The sequence below is a fragment of the Scyliorhinus torazame genome, chromosome 13 (assembly GCF_047496885.1).
Source record: "Scyliorhinus torazame isolate Kashiwa2021f chromosome 13, sScyTor2.1, whole genome shotgun sequence".
NCBI classification, from domain to species: domain Eukaryota; kingdom Metazoa; phylum Chordata; class Chondrichthyes; order Carcharhiniformes; family Scyliorhinidae; genus Scyliorhinus; species Scyliorhinus torazame.
Genome location: NC_092719.1, coordinates 195382914 through 195395471, shown reverse-complemented (window position 1 = coordinate 195395471; position 12558 = coordinate 195382914). Strand labels below are relative to the sequence as shown.

General features: G+C 47.2%; 1 protein-coding gene and 1 non-coding gene across 4 annotated transcripts in view; both read right to left on the bottom strand.

The window, feature by feature from the left end:
• klhdc8b (kelch domain containing 8B) overlaps window positions 1-12558 on the bottom strand; it is a 157065-nt gene that overhangs the window by 69998 nt on the left and 74509 nt on the right. For all 3 annotated transcript variants that reach the window (XM_072472761.1, XM_072472759.1, XM_072472758.1), the window contains exon 3: window positions 448-612. In XM_072472761.1, the coding sequence (XP_072328862.1) occupies window positions 448-612 (165 nt within the window). The remainder of the gene's footprint in view (window positions 1-447; window positions 613-12558) is intronic.
• trnaf-gaa (transfer RNA phenylalanine (anticodon GAA)) lies at window positions 6307-6379 on the bottom strand. Its single transcript has one exon. It is a non-coding gene; the product is annotated as a tRNA-Phe (tRNA).

Genomic DNA, 12558 nt, shown 5'->3' with positions numbered 1-12558 from the left:
AGGCGGTCAATGGGATGAGCCCATTGCTGAGCCCCATTGCAGCTGCCAGTGGGGTTGGGATGGAAAAATTAGCCATGATCTTATTCAATGACAGGGTAGGTTTGAGGGGCTGAATGACCTACTCCAGCTGTTATTTCTTGTATTCTCAAACCTCAAGGGCCAGAATTACTCCCAGGTCAAGGTAAAAAACGTCCCAAAAAGATGCGTAGGGTATTGGTCTGCTAAACTGTCCCTTAATTGGAACAAAAAAGAATTGGGTGCTCTAAATTTATCAAAAAAATAAGCTAAGAAAATTCAGTGCCTTCTTCCAGCAAGTTTTTCAAATGAGCAACAGTTTCTTAGTGTTCTGAAGATACTGCAAAAAAACAACCTAATGAGTCTTGATACAGAAGAAGGTAACAACAACATCAACAAATAAGATGGAGCCTTCCCAAAGTGGTAATTTACCTAAGATATAGATTTTATTGCCCTTGATGAAGGAAGAGGCTGCATACTGTGGTGTTGGCATCGGTGGGAGAGGTTGCCAATGATCCCTGGCTGGCTCATACACACGTACCAGCGCTTGTGGAGCAGCATCTGAGCCCATTCCTCCCAAAGCGTACACCCTGCCATCTGAAACATAATCCACATAATCATATTAAGAGCGTAACGATGCAATAATAACTGACACCAATAGCATTATAATTGGATACAATATGATTACGATGGCTTACACAATCTATTCAGTGTTCAAGCCAATAGGTTTGGATTGGCACTTTTATGGTTAGATGCATTTGTGTGTATAAACTGTCTTTTCACTGGTCTGTATACAAAAATGATGATCAAATGTAGCTTCAGCATATTGAATTACTATAATAGTACGAAGTCTTACAACACCAGGTTAAAGTCCAACCGGTTTGTTTCGATGTCACTAGCTTTCGGAGCGCTGCTCCTTCCTCAGGGGAATGCAGAGGTCTGTTCCAGAAACACATATATAGACAAATTCAAAGATGCCAGACAATGCTCGGAATGTGAGCATTAGCAGGTGATTAAATCTTTACAGATCCAGAGATGGGGTAACCCCAGGTTAAAGAGGTGTGAATTGTATCAAGCCAGGACAGTTGGTAGGATTTTGCAGGCCAGATGGTGGGGGATGAATGTAATGCGACATGAATCCCAGGTCCCGGTTGAGGCCGCACTCATGTGTGCGGAACTTGGCTATAAGTTTCCCTATAGAAACTTATAGCCAAGTTCCGCACACATGAGTGCGGGACCTGGGATTCATGTCACATTACATTCATCCCCCACCATCTGGCCTGCAAAATCCTACCAACTGTCCTGGCTTGAGACAATTCACACCTCTTTAACCTGAGGTTACCCCATCTCTGGATCTGTAAAGATTTAATCACCTGCTAATGCTCGTATTCCAAGCATTGTCTGGCATCTTTGAATCTGTCTATATATGTGTTTCTGGAACAGACCTCTTCATTCACCTGAGGAAGGAGCAGCGCTCCGAAAGCTAGTGACATCGAAACAAACCTGTTGGACTTTAACCTGGTGTTGTAAGACTTCGTACTATGAAAATTAAAGTTTGATGTCATCAATCCACTATTTATGCACATTAAACACAATGCAATGTGGAGCTTCTTTTCAACATTAAACAATACTGGTTAAATACTTACATTTTCAAAAATATAGAAAATGGTGAACTGGTCATCGAAGGACAAAGTAAAACATCAGTACAGAGTACAAGAAGCAGAGTGGCACAGTTAGATGGGCACTGGAAGCGGTGCACTGTGATTCGATCTGACTCAGGCAGTGGCATGAACCTGCTGTCTACCCTCAGGATGATAGCCTTCATCCTACAGCTACTGTCAGTCTACCCCTGCCCTCACTGTTGCTCGTCAGCCAGCCAGTCCATGGCTGCAGCTGCCCATAATGAGGTGATCAAGTCCAAAGTTGGGTGTTCTCGGGCTAGAGCTGCATGAAGGAGGGCATCCAGCAAGGCCATCCGCAGTCGCTCCCATTTAAAGTCAGCAGTCTTCCACCTGCCATAAAGCAGCCACTGGGGTAACACTGTGTAGGAGCATCGGGACAAGCAAAAGATCCTGCAAGGCAGGCACTAAGGGAATGCAGAAGGGTGATGAATGGATTTTTAAATGGAATATTGGGTGGCTTAATTGGCGAAGTAGGTTTGGAATGGTCAGTTTGTGGTCATTTTTATTTCAGCATTGTGGCTAAGGGGATGCTGCGAAGGCCAGTGACAGAGGGAAGGTTAACAAAGAGACTTGGTGAATTGGAAATTGGGATTGCATTCTCTGATACCCCAGTCAGATGAGTCGATAATTGGGGAGCTCACCCAGAGAGGGGACATGTCGGTTGTCTCCTCCCTTTCTCCTTTTCCTCCTCAACTGCTTGTTGAATATTAATTTGCAGGGGTGTACCCTCATGATGGCAAGGTTGATGGCAGCAGATTTAGATGAATCGTGTCTTGAACCCTGATGGAGAGAATTGCAGGACTCCTCCAGAGCTGGGCAGGCAGCAGAAATACTGCTTAAGAGCTGCAATAGTCGGCTCAATGACATTTCAGGTGACACCATGGCACTCATTTATGCATGTTTCCTATATGTTCATGGGCTATCACACCAAAGTTATAAACCAGGTGGTCAGTGGCTAGCTTCCGACACCAACTCGCTACCCTCAGGTGTCTTGTGTGACTCCAATACTGATGGCACAGTGCTCAGAATAAAGGGATGATGATTGCTGCCAGGATGGTGGGCATTAACTGAAGCACAAAGTATGATCACACACCATATAAAAGCAAATTACTGTGAATGCTGGAATCTGAAACCAAAAAGAAAATGCTGGAAAATCTCAGCAGGTCTGGCAGCATCTGTAGCTAGAGAAAAGGGCTAACGTTTTGAGTCCAGATGACTCTTTGTCAAAGCTAAAGACAGAGAAAGTGAGAAATATTTATACTGTAGAGTGAGAATGAAAGATGAGTCATAGCCACAGAAACCCAGGGAAAGGGGGTGTTAATAGCCACAGAAAGCAAGGGGAAAGAGGGCAAATGGCAGTCCCAGAGAGAATAAACTTACCGAACCGGAAAATGAGATTTTGTTCCTCCAGTTTGCGTTGTGCTTCACTGGAACATTGTAGCAGGCCAAGGACAGCCATGTGGGCATGGGAGCAGGGTCTTGTGTTAAAATGGCAATCGACAGGAAGGTCAGGGTCCTGAGTGCGCACAGACTGAAAGTGCTCAGCAAAGCGATCACCCAGTCTGCGTTTGGTCTCTTCGATATAGAGGAGACCATATTGGGAGCAGCGAACGCAAACTGGAGGAACAACATTGCATCTTCCGGTTAGGCACGCTACAGCCTTCAGGTCTCAATATCGAATTCAACAACTTCAGATGATTAGCTCTCCCCACCTCGACCCATTTGTTTTCATCCCATTTCATTTCAACTGTTTTTTTACCATTTCTTTCTCTCTTGTCTTTCTTTATATATATTCAAACCCCCCCCAGCTTATGCAACTTTTGTTACCCTTTCTCCCCTTTGCTTCCCCCTTCCCCTCCCCCACATCTACATCTGCCACAATTTACCCTCTGATGTTAGTTTCTCTGCAGTTTGGCCTTTCACACCTTTTGTTCTCTCTGGTACAACAGTGAATAGTAAACTGAGACATGTTAGAGATTGCATGCTTCCAACGTATGCTCCTATCACCTGTACTAACACCTAACAACTCAGGTTAAATCGCCACCAATCAGCTCTCTCCCTCAACAAAGGGGAAAATAGCTGGGACTATGGCGACTTTACCTTTACTAACAACCCAGCCAAAATGGTGTCTAGGGCTGCACACGCCAGAAGTGCATTTATCTGGCACTAAGCAGTGAGAATTTCCTGCCATCGTATCTCTTGCTATTTGCCATCCTGGCGAAAGAGACCTTCTGCTGCGAGCTGCCACAAATCATAAATCCATTTAGAAAAATATTGCCTTATCTAGGTCATGGAGGAAATCTCCCATATTTCCTTGAGCGTGTTTCATTAAACAAGTGGCTATGTTAGGCACACTGGGGATAAATTTAAAGTCAGGAAAATGAAAATCGGATGAGAAGGTAACTGATTAAATCATAGAATCCCTACAGTGCAGAAGGAGGGCATTCGGCCCATTGAGTCTGCACTGACCCTCCGAAAGAGCAGCCTACCTAGGCCCACTCTCCCACCGGATTCTTGTAACCCCCACCTAACCTTTTGGACACTAAGGGGCAATTTAGCCTGGCCAACCCCCCTAACCTGCACATCTTTGGACTGTGGGAGGAATGCGGAGCATCCGGAGGAAACCCACGCACACACGGGGAGATTGTGCAAACTTCACACAGTCACCCAAAATCGGAATTGAACCAAGTCCCTTGCGCTGTGAGGCAGCAGTGCCAACCACTGTACCACCGTGCAGCCCAATTACTGCCTGCTTTACAATGCACCCAAAGTCAAAATTACACACAGGGGTGGGCAGCACGGTGATGCAGGGGGTTAGCCCTGCTGCCTCACGGCGTCGAGGTTCCAGGTTCGATCCCGGCTCTGGGTCACTGTCCGTGTGCAGTTTGCACATTCTCCCTGTGTTTGCGTGGGTTTCGCCCACACAACCCAAAGATATAAAGGCTAGGAGGATTGGCCACGCTAAATTGCCCCTTAATTGGAAAAAATGAATTGGGTACTCTAAATTTTTTTTTTAAAAATTACACACATGCAACGCAAGTGACAAACACAGAATTTTACTTCAGTCTGAACTTCAGTTTATTTAGCTCGGTTATAGACCTGGTTCTTCAATGTACTCATGTCTTCAACATTACTTCCCCCGGGAACTGTAGTTATTTTTAATCTATTTTTTCACCAAGTGCCAACAGGCCAGCAGGTTATAAATATCAACTTCCACTGGAGTATGTAAGGGTCTTGACTCAGGAATCCTACTGTGGTAGTCTGTGTAGAGGTATTAGGTACCTAGCAATGCTGGAACACCATTGGTAGATAATGCATGCTCTCCATTGGTCGAGCCGGTATGGTAGCTCCGCCCTGCAAGGCGGGGTATAAGAGCCTGTGCCGTCCCAGCAGCTTTCTTTCTGTAACTGAGCTGCTGGGGGAAACATCTAGCTTATTAAAGCCTTCAGTTGGACTACAATCTCGCTTTAGTAGTCATTGATCGTGCATCACCCACCAATATATTAATTCTTGGCAAACTGGAGACTGATTATAGTGCCATAGACATAGAAGTGAATCGTGAAGAAGCCAAAATGTGAAAGGATTGTATATTTGGTGATGATGAGGAATTGTTGACTGAAAAACATTGGAATATGCTGGAGAAATCAAGGGCTGAATTGTGCTGTGTGATTAACTCACGCCTGTTCAATAGAATGCAGGCAGCAAAGCATCTTCGTGCTTGTTACCTGCTCATTAACTTGATTTCTGCATTTTACCAGCACTAATTGCATTGTTGATTGGCTGAAATCACTTCAGGCCCTTCAAAATCTTTACTTGCTCGCACAAATTAATTCTTGTGGCACACACGACGAAGAGGGAGTGGGAGCAAGGGGTCAGCAGTCCCCAGAATCTGGGCACTCATGCAAAAAGCCCAAATGTTCACCACACTCCTATCCCTCTCCACCAACTAACAATCTCTTGTTAACCAGGACTAACACCTAACATTCATATGCTTCACCTCATTCTCACATACTTGGCACCTTTGCAAGCCTCACACCCACAGCTAACAGCTTACATACACTGTATTCAACCATGACAGCCACATCACCCACCCCCCCCAACCCACCCCCTGAAAATGCTGCACAACACTCGATGACACAATGACTCTCTTCCTTGTAGGATAAGGTGGTTCACAACTGGGCAGCTAACCGGGAACCAGAGAGACAGACCTGCATGCTCCAACCCCATTGAAGAGACTGTACTGGCCATTATCAGAAGAGCCACTTCTGAGGTTGTGGTCAGCAACAGGGCTGAATCTACTGTAAGGGACAACTTCCTTGTATCTAATTCTCTTTCTCAATCCTGCTTCCCCTCATCCTACAATCACTTTCGATTTAACCAGGTGCAGATGGTGTAAGCGTGCACCTCTTACTTTCTCCTCTTGATCATACCTGGAGAACCTACTCATGCTGAATTTAATGCAGATGCCTGACTGGCATAGTTGGCTGGCAGCCGAGAACTCCTGACCTCAAGCAATCCTACAGTCTCAGCCTCTGAACAGCCGCCTACCACCGCGCACGGCAATCAGTAAAAATTAGGAGATAGCGAAGGGAGCCAGTGTGTGGCTACATGCCAAAACCCAGAATTGAACCAGGGACCTTTCGATCTTCAGTCTAATGCTCTCCCAACTGAGCTATTTTGGCTGATGACTAAAATTACACCAGTTGCTGTGGTGGGATTTGAACCTGAGCCCCCCCAGAGCATTAGCCTGAGCCACAAGGTTACATTACCACTGCACCACCATCTGGACACAAAACAGAAAACAGTGAAGGCTCTGTCGCTGAGTGGTCTCAAACCACCGACTTTCTGGTTAACAGCTGAACGCGTTGACCAATTGTGCCACAGATTCTGGGACAAAACCGATACCATGAGGACACCAGAGAACCACTCCTCATCACCTTACCCTTGTGTCTTTCTCCTTTCAGATTTCCAGGAAATGCAAGCTGGCCAGGTAATGAAGGACCACCTCAAAGAGAATGATGTTAATGCACACTCTATTTCACTCCCAAAGATCCCAGTTCAGGGGCGAAATTCTCCGACCCGCGCCACCTTGTCCCGCCGGTAAGGTAGGTGGTTTAATCTACGCCGGCGGGACAGGCATTTTAGCGGCGGGACTTCGGCCCATCCGGCCGGAGAATCACAGGGGGGGGGCCCGCCAACCGGCGCGGCGCGATTCCTGCCCCCGCCGAATATCCGGTACCGGAGAATTCGGCAACCGGCGGGGGCGGGAATCGCGCCGCGCCGGCTGGCAGGCCCCCCCCCCTGCGATTCTCCGGCCCGATTGGGCCTAAGTCCCGCCGCTAAAATGCCTGTCCCGCCGGCGTAGATTAAACCACCTACCTTACCGGCGGGACAAGGCGGCGCGGGCGGGACCCGGGGGGGGGGCGCGGGGCGATCTGGCCCTGGGGGGTGCCCCCACGGTGGCCCGGCCCGCGATCGGGGCCCACCGATCCGCGGGCGGGCCTGTGCCATGGGGGCACTCTTTCCCTTCCGCCTCCGCCACGGTCTCCACCATGGCAGAGGCGGAAGAGACTCCCTCCACTGCGCGGGAATGCCGTTAACGGCCGCTGACGCTCCAGCGCATGCGCCGCCCGGAGGTGTCTTTTCCGCGCCAGCTGGCGGGGCACCAAAGGCCTTTTCCGCCAGCTGGCGGGGCGGAAATTGGTCCGGCGCCGGCCTAGCCCCTTAAGGTTGGGGCTCGGCCCCCAAAGATGCGGAGCATTCCGCACCTTTGGGGCGGCGCGATGCCCGACTGATTTGCGCCGTTTTGGGCGCCAGTCGGCGGACATCGCGCCGATACTGGAGAATTTCGCCCCAGATACTGATGCTGTGTGGAACGTAAAGGATAGCATAGAGTTTGGCAAATGGGAAGCTGGAGTTGCAGTTACTGCACTCAGACCTGAATGAGTTTTTAAAAATTCTTTTGTGAGATGTGGGCATTCCTGGAATAAACAGCCTATGTTGCCCATCCCTAATTACTCTTGGGAAGGTGGTGGTGAGGTGCCGTCTTGAAATGATGCAATCCATGTTATGCATGTACACCCACAGTTCGGTCTGGAAGGGAGCTCCAGGTTTTCGACAGTGACAGTGAAGGAACGGTGATATAGTTCCAAGTCAGGTTAGTGTGCATCTTACAGGGGAACGCACAGGCAGTGATGCCCCGTGTGGTCTTCATGCACAGCGCAGGCAGAAAGAAGGTGCCTAGATTGCAGCCTCTTTCCTCTGCCCCCTCTTCCACATCCTCCTCTTTCACTTTCTTCTGCTGCTACTGAGCTTCTCATTGGATAGATGGTGAAAGGACTCTTCCGTCATAGAATCAAAGAATTTTCAGTGCTGATGATGGCGATTTTAGAAAAATTCATTTACAGGATTTATGGGGTGCAGGCAATGGCCACCAAGGACAATTTTTGCATGGCCAATCCACCTAACCTGCACATGTTTGGACACTAAGGGGCAAATTTAGCATGGTCAACCCACCTAATCTGCACATCTTTGGACTGTTAGAGGAAACCACAGCACCTGGTGGAAACCCACGCAGACATGGGGAGAACGTGCAAACATCTCACAGTCCCCCAAGGCCGGAATTGAACCCGAGTCTCTGGCGCTGTGAGGCAGCAGTGCTAACCACTGTGCCACTACCAGATTTATTTAGTTGAATTTAAATTCCCCATCGCCATGTCGGATTTGGGCTTATGTTTCTGGATTATCAGTCCAGTGCTCAGGATTACTAGTCCCGTAACACAACGGTAGCTATGCTACCATACATTAATGTTGTGTAACATGCAGTCTGCCATCACAAATCATGAGTACCAGAGGGTTCTTCCAGGGTACTCGAGGCTGCAGAATTATTACTTCAGTTAGCTAATGGTCTGCTGTTACATTGCCTGTGGCGGCATTGCTCTCAGTGTATGCATGCTGCACATGGGTTGCAAACCTGAGTGATGAGTCACACAGTCAGTAGGATAGTCCTTGTCACTTAGTTGCCATCTTTTTGCTTTGCCATGGTGGTTGAAATGAAGCTGGGACAGCAGGCTGTCGCAGAATGGATGGGTTTGTGATTGCTGCCAGAATGATGCACTACCTATTGTCCCACACCAGCTGTGGACCGAGGGAGAGGTTCTGATGCATGGCTGAATAGACAACATTGCCTGCAATGGCACCCTGCTTCATGAGGAAACCTGAAAACCTTGCAAACACCTTCCCTAGCTATATCATGCCCCTGTCAAGAAGGACTGAAATTTTGATTAGAGCACTCAGTGACCTCATTTATGCATTGGTAAGTTACAAACTACCATATAGAACATAGAAAAATACAGCACAGAACAGGCCCTTCGGCCCACGATGTTGTGCCGAACCTTTGTCCTAGATTAATCATAGATTATCATTGAATTTACAGTGCAGAAGGAGGCCATTCGGCCCATTGAGTCTGCACCGGCTCTTGGAAAGAGCACCCTACCCAAAGTCAACACCTCCACCCAACACTAAGGGCAATTTTGGACACTAAGGGCAATTTATCATGGCCAATCCACCTAACCTGCACATCTTTGGACTGTGGGAGGAAACCGGAGCACCCGGAGGAAACGCACGCAGACACGGGAAGGATGTGCAGACTCCGCACAGACAGTGACCCAAGCCGGAATCGAATCTGGGACCCTGGAGCTGTGAAGCAATTGTGCTATCCACAATGCTACCGTGCTGACCTTAAGAACAAATCGACACTATATCATTTTACCGTAATCCATGTACCTATCCAATAGCTGCTTGAAGGTCCCTAATGTTTTCGACTCAACTACTTCCACAGGCAGTGCATTCCATGCCCCCACTACTCTCTGGGTAAAGAACCTACCTCTGACATCCCCCCTATATCTTCCACCATTCACCTTAAATTTATGTCCTCTTGTAATGGTTTGTTCCACCCGGGGAAAAAATCTCTGACAGTCTACTCTATCTATTCCCCTGATCATCTTATAAACCTCTATCAAGTCGCCCCTCATCCTTCTCCGTTCTAATGAGAAAAGGCCTAGCACCCTCAACCTTTCCTCGTGAGACCTACTTTCCATTCCAGGCAACATCCTGGTAAATCTCCTTTGCACCTTTTCCAAAGCTTCCACATCCTTCCTAAAATGAGGCGACCAGAACTGTACACAGTACTCCAAATGTGGCCTTACCAAAGTTTTGTACAGCTGCATCGTCACCTCACGGCTCTTAAATTCAATCCCTCTGTTAATGAACGCTAGCACACCATAGGCCTTCTTCACAGCTCTATCCATTTGAGTGGCAACTTTCAAAGATGTATGAACATAGACCCCAAGATCTCTCTGCTCCTCCACATTGCCAAGAACTCTACCGTTAACCCTGTATTCCACATTCATATTTGTCCTTCCAAAATGGAAAACTTCACACTTTTCCGGGTTAAACTCCATCTGCCACTTCTCAGCCCAGCTCTGCATCCTATCTAGGTCTCTTTGCAGCCGACAACAGCCCTCCTCACTATCCACAACTCCACCAATCTTCGTATCGTCTGCAAATTTACTGACACACCCTTCAACTCCCTCATCCAAGTCATTAATGAAAATCACAAACAGCAGAGGACCCAGAACTGATCCCTGCGGTACGCCACTGGTAACTGGGATCCAGGCTGAATATTTGCCATCCACCACCACTCTCTGACTTCTATCGGTTAGCCAGTTCGTTATCCAACTGGCCAAATTTCCCACTATCCCATGCCTCCTTATTTTCTGCAGAAGCCTACCATGGGGAACCTTATCAAATGCCTTACTAAAATCCATGTACACTATATCCACTGCTTTACCTTCATCCACATGCTTGGTCACCTCCTCAAAGAATTCAATAAGACTTGTAAGGCAAGACCTACCCCTCACAAATCCATGCTGACTATCCCTAATCAAACAGTGTCTTTCCAGATGCTCAGAAATCCTATCCTTCAGTACCTTTTCCATGACTTTGCCTACCACCGAAGTAAGACTAACTGGCCTGTAATTCCGAGGGTTATCCCCATTCTATTTGAACAGGGGCCTATTCCCTATTTGAACAGGGGCACGGCATTCGCCACTCTCCAATCCCCTGGTACCACCCCTGTTGACAGTGAGGACGAAAAGATCATTGCCAACGGCTCTGCAATTTCATCTCTTGCTTCCCATAGAATCCTTGGATATATCCCGTCAGGCCCGGGGAACTTGTCTATCCTCAAGTTTTTCAAAATGCCCAACACATCTTCCTTCCTAACAAGTATTTCCTCGAGCTTACCAGTCTGTTTCACACTGTCCTCTCCAACAATATGGCCCCTCTCATTTGTAAATACAGAAGAAAAGTACTCGTTCAAGACCTCTCCTATCTCCTCAGACTCAATACACAATCTCCCGCTATTGTCCTTGATCAGACCTACCCTCGCTCTAGTCATTCTCATATTTCTCACATATTAGCCCAAAAGGAATAAGAGGCGTAAAGGTTCATAGTCATAGTCACGGTCACAGGATTGGTGACAGTCCTTCAAGCTGCTTAACATGTGTTTAGCTGTGTGATATAGTGAGATGGGATTGGCTATACCATTGAGCTTCAAAACGGCAATGTTGGTATCATATCCGTGTTGCACACTGATGGATGGCATGATCTAGCTGTTCTGCATATACCTGGGAGATGTTCATTGCATGGGCAATAAAGTATTTGGCAAGATGATGTTTGCATGCAGTGTCATTTGGGATTCCGAAAGGCACCTTTAGCTTCCAATAATAGATGCTACCGAGCCCAATTTCTTACCTTACGTGTGCTACATGGTAGTAAAGAAAACTAGAACACTTGTTCTCACATGAAAAAAATAGAGTGATTGGAGCAGAAAAGGACAAAGATGACATTCCAATTAACCTAAGGAATGAAAGGTTGAGAATGTTAATTGTTTCGTCGACTTGCTCTCAGAAGCTAAGTATTGAGAGATGGAAATGTAAAATTCTCACAGAATTGAATAATAGAACAGCAGAATACTTTTTTAAAATGGGTGAAACTTGTCAGTCTTGCTATAATTGTGCAAAGTTTTGGTGAGACCACATCTGGAATACAGTGGTACAGTGAAGGTTCACTAAATTGGTCCATGGGATGACAGGGTTGTAAATTGGGATTATGTTCTCTGGAATTTAGAAGAATGAAAGGCAACATCAATGAAATGTAAAAAATTCTGAAGGGGCTTGATAGGATGTACACAGAGATTGGGTGGGATTTTTCAGCCCCCCCCCCTTCTCCCCAGGGTGTTTTCTGGCAGCAGAGGTAGCTTGCGAGTGGGACCAGAACATCCCGTCAATGTCTGCGGTATTTTTCATGGTTCGCCTGTCCCACCGCCAGGAAACCTGCCACGGGGAGGAAGTTGCCTTCAGCAGGACAAAAGGATCCCACTGATGGGAAGGACTGGAAAATCCTGTCCATTGATTGGATAATCTAAACCACAGGGACACAGCTTCAAGATAAGGGGCCTATCATTTTGGATTGAGATGAGGAGAAATTACTCTTGCTTGTGAATTCTTGGAGTTCTCTACCCCAGATGGTTGAAGATGCTCCATCACTGAATGCATTTAACGCTGGGATAGGCAAAGTTTTGGTCTCTCAGGGAATCAAGAAATATGGGGGACGGGCGGGAAAATGGAGATGAAGCCCGAGATCAGCCATGAACGTGTTGAATGGTGCAAAAGAGCTGATGGGCCGAGTGGTCTATTCCTGCTCCTGCTCCCTGTGTTTTTGAGAATATAGTCACGTTGCACATTTCAAAAAGGCTAAGTAAAGTCTGGCAAAAAATAGTGCACACTGACAAATTAAA